This window comes from Geotrypetes seraphini, chromosome 1 (genome assembly GCF_902459505.1).
Source record: "Geotrypetes seraphini chromosome 1, aGeoSer1.1, whole genome shotgun sequence".
Taxonomy (NCBI): domain Eukaryota; kingdom Metazoa; phylum Chordata; class Amphibia; order Gymnophiona; family Dermophiidae; genus Geotrypetes; species Geotrypetes seraphini.
This window is the reverse complement of record NC_047084.1, coordinates 177,236,446-177,249,170: the sequence shown is the minus strand read 5'-3', so window position 1 is coordinate 177,249,170 and position 12,725 is coordinate 177,236,446. Positions and strand designations below refer to the sequence as shown.

General features: G+C 42.8%; 1 protein-coding gene across 3 annotated transcripts in view; it reads left to right on the top strand.

Annotated features, from left to right (window-relative positions):
• Window positions 1-4,113, top strand: part of LOC117359357 (probable ATP-dependent RNA helicase DDX60) — a 254,746-nt gene extending 250,633 nt beyond the window's left edge. For 2 of the 3 annotated variants that reach the window (XM_033941992.1, XM_033941983.1), the window contains one exon: window positions 3,300-4,113. In XM_033941992.1, the coding sequence (XP_033797883.1) occupies window positions 3,300-3,405 (106 nt within the window). In that variant the 3' untranslated portion in view covers window positions 3,406-4,113. The remainder of the gene's footprint in view (window positions 1-3,299) is intronic. The other variant, XR_004539215.1, reaches the window with a different exon arrangement.
• The last annotated feature ends 8,612 nt before the right edge of the window (window positions 4,114-12,725 follow it).

The following is a 12,725-nucleotide window of genomic DNA, read 5'->3' as shown; positions in this document are numbered from 1 at the left end:
CGCGCAGGGCTGGCAACATCGCACTGGGGCCAGCGAAAGTGTCTGGGCTGCAATGGTGATGAGCGGCATCGGTGGCCCCCTGTGACGCAATTCATGATTGGCAACGCCCCCCCCCCCCCTGCGATGACACTTAAGATCGGCAACGGGCCTCCTTCTACCCCCGGTATCAAATAGTACTTCAGATCGGCAACGCGGTGCTCAGTCAAAAGCTTCCCTCTGACTGAACTGCCTGGGCGGAAACAGGAAGCTGAGTCAGAGGGAAGCTTTGGACTGAGCACCGCATTGCCGATCTGAAGTTCTGTTGATGCTGGGGGTAGAAAGAGGCCCGCTGCCAATCTTAAGTATCATCGCAGGGGCGGGGGGGGGGCATTGCCGATCTTGTTGCCAAAATCAGAAAGGTGAGAGGGAGAGAGATGGGCCTGTGATGGATGGATGGAGGGATTGAGAGAAGGGGGCAGATGATGGAATTGGGGAGAAGGGGTAGAGAAAAGAGGGCAGATGATGGACGTGGAGAGAAGGGGGAGAGAGAAGAGGGCAGATGATGAAAGTGGAGAGAAGGGGAAGAGAGAAGAGGGCAGATGATGAAAGTGGAGAGAAGGGGGAGAGAGAAGAGAGCAGATGATGGAAGTGGGGAGAGAGAAGAGGGCAGATGATGGAAGTGGGGAGAAGGAGCAGATGATGGAAGTGGGGAGAAGGAGCAGATGATGGAAGTGGAGAGAGAAGAGGGCAGATGATAGAAGTGGGGAGAAGGTGAGGAAGGGAAGAGAAGTCCTGTGTAGGAAAAGCCCAGGTAAAGACCCCTGAGAATTCCCCAATATAGCAGAAACAGGCCAATACAGCTAAAACCTAAAATGGTTGCTTGAAGAGTAAAATGGCTAAAAACACACTCTAACTAAAAACTGTCAGCTCCGAAAGACACACTTCTGCTTTATGAAAAGAGCAAGGTCAAACAGAAGGCACAGCTGGAAAGAAAAACAATTCTAGTGAAAAAGGGATCCTGACCCCCCCAGTTAGCAGGGCCAGCAGCTACCAGAAGTTTCACAAAATAAGGATGCCGATGGAAAGCTTCACTAAGATGCTGAAGGGATGCTTCGCAAGAATAAAGATGTAAAAACTTAAGAGAGTTAACCACAGAGTTGGAAGCTGTTAGGCCCAGGTGTTCAAAAGAGGAACTTGGTATATTAACAGGACATTTACGGGGAAATAGAATAGACTTAGAGGAAAAGGCGTGACATACAGTATCACTCAGAAATGTTAACCAATCAATAGATTAATAAGTGAGATAATGAATATGGTTAACCAATGAAAATATGAAATGTAACATGCACCAACGTGGGCCAGCATCTCTCCCTTCATCCCCTCCATTATCACGTGAAACATGCTTTTCTCATGGCCCATCTCTCCCTGACCTCCACCCTATGTTCAACATTTCTCCCTCTCTTCTCCATGCATATATTCCTCCCCTCCTTCACATACAGGATTTCTTCCTCTCAACCCTTTCTACCTTTGTTGTATCTCTCCCTTCCCCTCTTCCACCCCAAGTCCAACAATTTTTCTTCTCCCCCATGTGCAGCAGCTTTCTATCCCTCCTATCCCCCTGTTCATCAGCTTTTCATCCCTTCCTCCCATTCCCGTGCAGAAGCTTTCCATCCCTTCTATCCCCCTGTGCAGCACCTCTCAACCAAACCCCTCCCTTCCCCCAATGTGAGATCTGACATACTTCGGACCTCCTAAAGCAGCAGCAGGCCAACAGAAGCAGCACTTTGAACAGGCTGCCTGCGGCCTGCCCCACCAGGGCTTACCTCTGCCGCATTATCAGTGACATCATCAATGATGCGGCAGAGGGCAGGCCCTGGTGGGGAAGGCCGCTCCTGCCTGTTCAAAGTGGAGGTATATCAGGTCTCATCGTGGAGGGGGGGGGGTGGTCACTGAATCGGTGAGCCCGATTTTTTAAGAGAACAAATCGATTCACCAAAGTGACTTGGTGAATCAATTCAAATAGGCAAATTGGGTCAGATCATTGGTGAAGTTAGAATTGATTTGGAAGTTTTTGGTCACTGCCAGTTTTCAGTGGTGGACAATTAATTTCATTCATACATGTTCATTGTGGATATCCTGAAAGTCTGACTGACTTGGTATGTCCTAAGGGCATGGCTGAAAACCTCTTATATAGATGGATTGTATCACCTATTAAGTATATTGTAAGCATCCCAGAGTTCATTGTCAATTAAAGTGATATATAACTATGTGAATATGTAAACAACAGGCCACCTAATTTATGCAAAAATGCCTATTTACAAATATGTCTAGAAGCCTGGACCAATCAGGCCTTAGGCATAGCGGGTCCGCCCATCCCCACTAAGTCTAAGGTCTGATTGGCCAATCAGGCCTTAGATTAAGTGGGGATGGGCGGACCCGCTATGCCTAAGGCCTGATTGGTCCAGGCTTCTAGAGCCTGGGCCAATCAGGCCTTAGACTTCGGCGGGATGGGCCGGGAAGGGGCGGGCCTGCCTCATTTCGACCAGGCGTGCCTGCCAGCTGGACGGGCAAGACCCATCTGGCTGTAAGAACAAGTTAGTTTGGTGGGGTGGAGGTTTGGGGGTTGTTAGCGCCGGAGGGGGGGGAGGGTGCGTCTTCGGGCAGGAGGGATTGGGCACCCTTCCTGCCAGCGATCGATAATGTCGGGGGGGGGGGGGAGGGTGCGTCTTCGGGCAGGAGGGATTGGGCACCCTTCCTGCCAACGATCGGACAGGCCGCGGCCCGCTATACTTATCGCGGTAGAGAGAGCCCTTGCCGCGATAAGTATAGCGGCCGCGTCTACTTACAATGTAGACCAGCATTTTACTGGCCTACATTTTAAGCTTCTCTACTAGGGAGACGCGTAGGTTCGCCTAAGGCCCGCCTAAGGCCCTTAGGCAAGCTTAGGCATCTTGCGGGTCTCCCTAGGCTCCCGGAGGCGCCTTCAGGCCTGCCTGGGGAGCATTTTTTTTTAAAAAACATGCATCCCGATTGGCTGATTAGACAGCTGTAGGACGCCTACAGCTGCCTAAAATCGGGACGGCACTTTGGAGAATCAGGGCCTTAGTGTAGTTAAGCTTATGTGCAACTTGTATGCATATCAGGAGGACAGTTTCAATAAAAGCCTATTAATGTACATAAAACATCATTAATGTTAATGACATTCCTTTCATAAATTGTTGTATGGTGTTTTTTTAAGCCAGCATTTATATTGACTGATTTAGATCTATATTGATATTGAATCTCATGCAAGTACCAAAATTATTTACACTCTTTTCTAGCATTTCTTTAGGTGAACTGTGTGAGAATGAGAATGACAATGTTCTGCTGGCATTTCAACAGCTGAGTAAAAGTTATGAAGAGAAACTAAAATTGTCTGAAAATTAACTAATGGAACATGGAGAGATTCACAAATAAGAAAAAGAATTATGTTCTTCCATAAAATGTATTCTTTTATTCAACACAGGAAGAGGCAAACTGTTTTGAGATATTCAACTGCTTAACATGAATCTCTACATTGTCTCAGTTTGTATCATATTTGCCTAGTTTGGAAGTGAATATTCACTGTTATATTGAAGATAAATGTTTGCATTATCTTCAAACTTTTTTGTATAAATCTAAACAAATCCAGGGAAATTTAGGCATACAAGAAGTTAGTTTAAAATATCTCAGAGTAAATTTAATTTTAATATTCAGTGGTGGTTATATTAGAAGCTATATTCTAGTCTTAGGTGTCTGAAAACTAGCATTTATTTCAGATGGTCATATTGCATGGAGAAACAAGAAGAAAACTTGCTTCTTGGTTTAAGCTATCACCTGATTTGATGCTGTATTATTATGTGTTTGTTTTTTTTTTTTTCAAACATTACAGTAGTTTCATTTGTTATATGCTTTATTTTAGTTCATGTATAACTGTTGATAATCATATATTTATAAGTTTTATATGTTTTACTTTGGTTTTAGCCAATTGCTTGTCCCCTGAAGACATTCCAGATTACTGAAACTTAGTCAGGATTTGTTAGCTTTTATGATCCAAGTATAGTAATTACATTGGAACTTTTCATGTAAATAAATTTTACTGTTGGTTGACTTAGACATCTTGCTTGTCTTTCATATTGCATGGATATCTGAATCCTAATTTTACTAAAGCAAGGTATGGACAATAAAAGGAATTTAATATACTGCCTTTCTATGGTTAAACCAAAACAGTTTACATATATTTTATACAGATATTTTGTGTCCCTAGTGGGTTCACAAACTAAATTTTGTACCTACATATGGCAATGAAGAGTTATCTAGTATGCTTTGGGTGGGATTAGGGAGGGCCCAAAATATGAACATTCAATTCTGATTACAGAAGGGAAAGGCATGTCCAAGTCTTAAAAGTTGGATGTCCATATTTAGACCTGGCACTTATCCAAGTAACAGAAAGGTGCTTGGATTGAGCAATTTTCTACTAAATGGAGATAACAGAGTGCCCACAATTAAAGAAAAAACAAACAAAAATGACATAACACTATAGCAGGACTTGAACCAGCCACCTCCAGATCTCTGCTGTAGCTTGCAGCTGGCCGATTTAACCATTAAGCTATTCCTCCATATGGATAGTTGGATAGCTGTTTTACAATATGGATATTTCTCTGCTATCAGAGTGGAAGAGTAGCCCAATGGATAGTTCAGTGACCTGAGAACCTAGGGAACCGGATTCAATTCCCATTGCAACTTTTTGTGACTCTGGGCAAATCACTTAACCCTCTACTGTCCCAGGCACAAAATAAGTCTCTGAATCTCAAATATAAACCACTCTGATTGTAACCACAAGTTCCATCTCCTTTCCTTTTCCCTTGCTGTTACACAATATTCTATGTCCCTCTTTTTGCTCTATTCATAAAACAGGCAAACAAATATTTTCTTGGTGCCTGTTCTTGGGGTTATTTGGGGCAGAGTCAGAAAATTGCATTGGATAGACCACATCAGCACTAGTTTCTTAGACACAGTTATGGGGTGGTAGTGACATCTCATTCTTTTGTGTATATTTCAACACCTCATTCACAACCTAAAGGGAATAGGGTGGACACCCTCACTATACATACCCAAAATGTGGCAAGACACATTTGTAAAGAAAGTACATTTATTTATTTAATTTGTTTTATATCCCGTCCTCCCCATAGAGCTCAGAACAGGTTACAAGGTAATGCACATAATACTTGGACAAAACAAGTTACATAGTAATAATTAGTCAAACGGGTTACAGTGATATTTGCATAATACAGTTTGTTCTTCCTAAATTAATACTCACAGATCCTAATTTTTTTTTTCAATTTGTTACATTAATAACAATTTGTTACAATAAAAATAAAATTTCACCTTCCAGTCATTGCAACTTCTTTTAGGCAATGATCACACTCTAAGACATGGTAAATATTTTGAGTTGATTTCAAAGTCCTTTTTAAACGTTCAACAATACTGAGTGATATCTTCTCTTCTTATAACAAAATGCAACCATCACTATGTTAATGAACTATAATGCTTTCACTTAGCTTATAAATAAAGTTCAAGGGGTCCCAACGTGGCCCCGTTTCAATCTCTGCTGCAGGAGACCCGATTGTGAATATTCTAAAATCCTCAAGGCTGATAGTAATTGTTCTATTAACTTCGTGACGTGCAGTCACATTTATAAATGAGAATATTTTCATGTCAAGTGTGGGTAACAGTTCCATACTCACACTATGACTTCTATCTTGGCTAACCATGAAAAGGAAAATGCAAGACACTTAACAGTACATACCGCTGCTGGATAGCAAAATTGATTCTGAATGTTCCAACTGCCAGAAAGACGCTGTGTACTACTCAGCTTTTCAAAGGAACAGGGAAAGATCCTCCCTGTATACGCCATAACGTGATCCAAAGGGAAACTATCCGATTACAGTTTAAACACGGCCATTGGGCTAGTAAATTCCTCAAAGGCAAAAAATAAACAAACAGATGATGCATTACAAGAATGCCAGCCACTCTATTTCATTATTAAGGCTATATGGATGCAGGGTATTGAGGGTGCAGATCCATTTTTGTTCTTTCTTCCATAGGATGTGAGCTACATCGCCTCCTTTGGTCATCAAGACTATATCAAGGATAGAACATTTCAAATCCATCAAATCATGTTGTTTCTCTAACCAGTGGAAGACAAGGGGGGCTTCCTCGACACCTGACCGAATTCTACTAATATGCTCCCCTATTCGATCTTTAATGCTGCGGGTCGTGCACCCTACATAGTAGAGATAGCATGGGCATTGGATTATGTACACAACCTGCTGGGAATTGCAATCAGTTGCAGGACAATTGGATTTGTACAGGATTTCAGAGTTGGCATGCATATGCTTCAAACTAATGCTGTGTTCACACATCTTACAATGTCCACAGGGGCTATGTTCCCCTGATCTCCTAATCCGTGGTTGTCTAAGAAATTGTGAACGCACCAGCCGCTGCTTTAAATTACATCGTTTAGAAAAAGCAAACCTAGGTAAATCCTGAAATTCCTGATGATATTGCATGATGCTCCAATGCTGCTTTATAATGTGTTTGATTTGGACCGCCCGAATAGAATATGGGAGGACACAAACTAATGCTTGTTCATCTTGTTTGGGTGGAGAATTCAGTAATAGCGTTCTATTGGCATATAGCGCTCTTTTATATGCTTTATGGATCACTGAAGTAGGATAACCCTTTTCTTGAAATCTAAATTTCATCTCACTGGCTTTATTAACATATTCATGAACTGTTGTGCACAATCTTCAGAGGCGTAAAAATTGTCCTACAGGAATGTTATTTCTTACATGTTTGGGATGAAAACTGCTATATTGCAGTAGATTATTCCAGTTGGTAGGTTTCCAGTAGATACTGGTGTAAAACTGACCCTGATTTAGAATGATGTTGATATCCAAAAAAGATACCTGACATTGATCTATATGCATAGTGAACTGCAAGTTATCGCAAGAGTTTAACCATTCAAGGAATAAATTAAGGTTTGCCGAGGGCCCAATCTATACAGCAAAAATATTGTCTGTATAACGCTTCCAAAGTAAGTAATCCTTCCAAAAGTCAGAAGAGTACAGAAAGGACTGTTCAAATTTGGATACATATAGACATGCTATGGACGTCGCCATCTTAGCCCCCATCGCTGTGCCTTTAATTTGTTTGTAATATACCGTATCAAACTGGAAATAATTCATGCTTAAGGCAGTGTGTGCCAACTTTGTCAAAAAATGAATCCTACTTTCAGATAACTCTAGTGCCCGTAACTCTTCAGCTATAACCTCAACAGCTGCTGCTTGTGGTACATTAGTATATAATGCCGTAATATCTAAGGTGATGAGTGTAGCATGTGAAGGTACATTGTGGAATTCTGCTAGAATATTAATCATGTTGGCTGAGTCCAATACATATGAGGGAGCTAAAGGGACTCTATCCTTAAGATATGTGTCCAGTATGGTAAATAATGGTTCCAATATCATTAGAACTGCCATCTCCGGATCAGACCTTTGGTCCATCAAGTCCAGCGATCTGCACACGCGGAGGCCCAGCCAGGCGTACACCTGGTGTAATTTTAGTCACCCATATCCCTCTATGCCTCTCGTAAGATGTGCATCTAGAACGGTGGATTCCGCAATAACCTCCTCTGGGAGAACTTCCTGATATTTGTCCTGGACTTGTCCCCCCCTAAGCTTCAGTTCATATCCTCCTGTCCGTGTCACATTGGACATTGTAAATAATTTTTTTCCTGCTCTATTTTGTCGATTCCTTTCAGTATTTTGAAAGTCTCAATCATATCCCCTCGCAGTCTCCTTTTCTCAAGGGAGAACAATCCAAGTCTCTTAAGTCGTTCCTTGTATTCCAAGTTCTCCATACCTTTTATTAGCTTCGTTGCTCGTCTCTGCACCCTCTCCAGCAGTTTTATATCCTTCTTTAGGTTGGGAGACCAAAGTTAGACACAGTATTCAAAGTATGGTCTGACCATTGCTCTATAAAGCGACATTATAACTTTCTCCGATCTACTCGACCCTATCCCGGAGACAATAGGTCTAGCGGGGTTTTTTTCTAAGGATTTGTGAATTTTTGGGACAAAGTAAATAACCGGGATTTTCGGGTGTTTGCACAAGAATTTGAATTCCCTATCTGTGATTACCCCTGATTCAAGCGCTTGTACTACAAGATGGGAGATTACATCCTGGATATGTTGCGTGGGATCTTCTGTAGAGGTATATAATAACTATGGTCAGATAATTGATGAACAGCTTCTGCTACATATTGCTCAACGTCTTGGAGGACTACCCCTCCCCCCTTTATCTTCTGGTCGGATAATAATGCTGTTATCTGTAGAAAGAGATTGTAATGTTATCTGCTGTGCCCATGATAAATTAAACTGTGTAACAGAAGGGTTATTTTCCAAAATTGCAATATCTTTTAACACTAAGCTTTCAAATGATTGAATATGAGGATCCACGGTGTCGGGAGGACACCATGTGGATTTAATCCTTAGTGCATTCTCACATGAAAATGATTGATCAATAGGCTCCCCTTCTTGATGAAAAAAATGTTTTAATTTGCATTTTCTAATGAATTTAAACATTGCTATCCTAGTGTCAAATGAATGGTATGAACTGGTTGGCACAAAAGAAAGGCCTTTGTTCAATACTGATAGTTCCACTGTGGACAAGGTTCTATGAGAGAGATTAAACACGTTCAATGCTATGGCTGTATCCTGGTTGTTTTTGTTCTGACCGGCCTTCGGGCGTTTGGTTTGGGTCCCCCCCTGAAAACAGACAGATTGGCCTTGATTGGAAGTAGTTTATTGTTTCTTATCGTCATCAGAAGTATCAGATGAGGTCTATGTATATGTAGGCCGTTCCATACGCCATGCATAAACAAAACCCTTCGTATAGTCCAACTCATCAGATAGAATTCGGTCAGGTATCAAGGAAGCCCCCCTTGTCTCCCACTGGTTAGAGAAACAACATGATTTGACGGATTTGAAATATTCTATCCTTGACATAGTCTTGATGACCAGAGGAGGCAATGTAGCTCACATCCTATGGAAGAAAGAACAAAAATGGATCTACACCCTCAACACCCTGCATCTGTATGGACTTAATAATGAAATAGAGTGGCTGGCATTCCTGTAATGCATCATCTGTTTATTTATTTTTTGCCTTTGAGGAATTTACTAGCCCAATGGCCGTGTTTAAACTGTAATTGGATAGTTTCCCTTTGGACAAGTTCTTTTCCCCGTCACCAAACTGTACGTACTTATGTCATCACGTTATGACGTATACAGACAGACAGCGTCCAAGGAGAGATAGACAGAAAGAAGACAGACAGACAGCGTCCAAGGAGAGATAGACAGAAAGAAAGACACAGACAGCGTCCAAGGAGAGATAGACAGAAAGAAAGACAGACAGTGTCCAAGGAGACAGAAAGAAAGACATAGTGTCCAAGGAGAGAGACACAGAAAGAAGACAGACAGACAGCGTCCAAGAAGAGAGGCAGACAGAAAGACAGACAGAATCCAAGGAGAGACAGAAAGAAGAAAGACAGACAGCGGGTAAGAGACAGAAAGAAGAAAGACAGACAGCAGGAGAGAGATAGAAAGAAGAAAGACAGACAGCGGCCAAGGAGAGACAGAAAGACAGACAGCAGCCAAGGAGAGAAATCTCGCAGAGCCATCAAATCATACAGAGCGATGATTGAGGAGCCTACCAAATAATTGGAATCCTGAGATACCGGGAACCACCGGAACAAAAGCAACTGCTATAGCGTTATAATGGGAAAGCAAGCCGAAGTTCCCAGTGGAGTCAGCAATATGGATCCTAGAACCTGTACAGAATCCCATACTCTTGGTCATGGTGACCGAAGAATGCAAACCTGAGACTGTGACCCATCACCCTAGTCTCTGGGAAGAAACACATTTCTCTCCTATATGAATAAAAACATCTCCCCGATATACCTATAAACAGTACAGGAGAAAAGAGCACTGTGCAAATTCGAAGATTCACATCCAAAGAACTGAGGAAAAGAAACCACCCTTTTCGTGTCAGTCAGATGGCCTGACTGAAAGACGTCCGAATCGAGCAGTCAGTCAAGAAGAAATTAAGTGAATCGCGTGGTAGCGCCAAAACGGTACCACTGCCCACATTTTCTAAAATGTTCGTGAAACCTTGGGTAGGTGAAATGGCATGTGCCAAAACCAAAAGCGCTGCTTCAAGAGAGGCAAGCAAACCTAGTGCAGATTTGGAGTCCATAGTGAAAATGTAAATTTTCTCCCAGTTTTTCTGCAGAAATGTGTAACCCTGAGAAACTAATTCAGCAGAATGGGGGGTCTGTTTAGCATGTACCATGAGATGGCGACAGGAGAAACCAGCGTGATAAGCATGGAAATCTGAAGTCCAGGCCCTCTCAGAAATAGAGAAAGAGTCCTGGCCGCAGAAAAATGCGAAGTGTCATTATTCCCATAGAGACAGCCCGAACTTGGAAACTGTTAGTACTACTACTACTGTTAGTACTACTACGGACTAACGACTGGCTCCGCAAATGGTGCATAGAAATGAACTTTGGATTCCTAGACCACGGCGAGACACTCCAGGGACTACAGGGACCAGACGGACTCCACCTAACCAGAAGAGGTAAGAAAGTATTCGGACATCGCCTGGCCCACCTACTCCACAGGGCTTTAAACTAGGTATGTTGGGGGAGGGTACATACTTATATCCCAGAGCAGTAAGAAACCACCCTGAGGAGGCGAGTCACACCCACACTTCTAAGTCTAAGGTAAGTACCCATGCTATCCACGATAATTTAAAGGGAATTATCAATAAAAATTTAGGAGTCACTCTAACCCAAAAGGGAATCTCTTCACAGATATGGAGGGCTATGTACGTCAATGCACATAGCTTAGGCAATAAAATTCTAGAATTAGAGACTGAGATAATAAACGCTGACCTAGACGTGGTAGCAATATCAGAAACCTGGTTCACGGACTCACATGGGTGGGATATGATTATACCAGGCTACAACCTACTACGTCGCGACAGAGAGGGCAAGTTAGGGGGAGGGGTAGCACTATACACTAAGGATAACATCAAAACTACCAGAATTACAGATATTAGATACACTGGGGAATCCCTCTGGGTGAATCTGGCCAGAGGAAATGAAAAATGCCTATACCTTGGGGTGATATACAGACCTCCAAGACAACAGGAAGACAAAGACATAGAACTAATCGAAGACATTGAGAACATCACTCTACGGGGAGACACAGTGCTGTTAGGTGACTTCAATATGCCCGATGCAGGTTGGAACACGCTCTCCGCAACTACGAGTGGCAGCAAAAGAATTTTGAACTCCATAAAGGGTGCAAGACTCAAGCAAATGGTACTAGAGCCCACCAGGGACCAGACAATACTTGACCTGGTACTCACCAACGGAGACAGCGTCACGGATGTCTCAGTTGGAGATACACTGGCCACCAGTGACCATAATATGGTATGGATTAACCTCAAGAAAGGTTTCTCAAGGTCAAACACAGCAACGAGGGTTCTCAACTTTAGAGGCACAGACTTCGACCGCATGGGAATTTTTGTCCATCAGGAGTTGCAAAAACAAGCACAACCTAACAATGTAGAGGATATGTGGTTGACTCTGAAGTCCACCCTACACGAAGCAACAAACCGCTACATAAGAACAGTAAGTAAGCGCAGGAGGAACAAAAGACCCCAATGGTTCAGCGCAGAAATTTCGGACCTCGTTAAAAAGAAAAAAGAAGCATTTATCACCTACAAACATTTAGGAAAACAAGAGGCGGAAAAAGACTATCTGGACAGGTCAAAAGCTGTCAAAATAGCAGTCAGGGAGGCCAAACTCAAAATGGAAGAAGATCTAGCACGGAACATTAAGAAAGGGGATAAATCCTTCTTCAGCTATATTAGTCACAGGAAAAGAAACAAAGATGGAATAGAACGCCTGAAGAAATCGGACGGTAACCTTGTAGAATAAGATTCTGCCAAGGCAGAATTACTAAACGAATACTTCTGCTCAGTCTTCACCTGTGAAGCGCCGGGAGCTGGTCCACAGCTTCAGATGGGAGACAGCCAGAAGGACCCGTTTCTGGACTTCGAGTTTACGCCCAGTAGCGTCTACTATGAACTATCAAGACTCAAAGTAAACAAAGCCATGGGACCGGACAACCTACATCCCAGAGTGCTCAGGGAATTGAGAGAAGTCCTGGCAGAACCACTATCTGTTCTTTTCAATCTTTCCCTACGCACAGGAAGAGTCCCCTTGGACTGGAAAACCGCCAACGTTATCCCACTCCACAAAAAGGGCTGCAGGACAGAGACGGCAAACTAAAGACCGGTGAGTCTCACATCTATAGTGTGCAAGCTCATGGAAACACTGATCAAACAAAATATTGATACAATCCTAGACGAGGAAAACCTACGTGATCCCCACCAGCACGGATTCACCCAGGGCAGATCCTGCCAATCTAACCTAATCAGCTTTTTTGACTGGGTTACTAGACAACTGGATGCCGGAGAGTCACTGGATGTGGTATATCTAGACTTCAGTAAAGCTTTTGATAGCGTCCCACACAGAAGGTTATTGAACAAGCTGAAGTCGATAGGATTAGGGGACACTCTAACTACATGGGTTGAAGA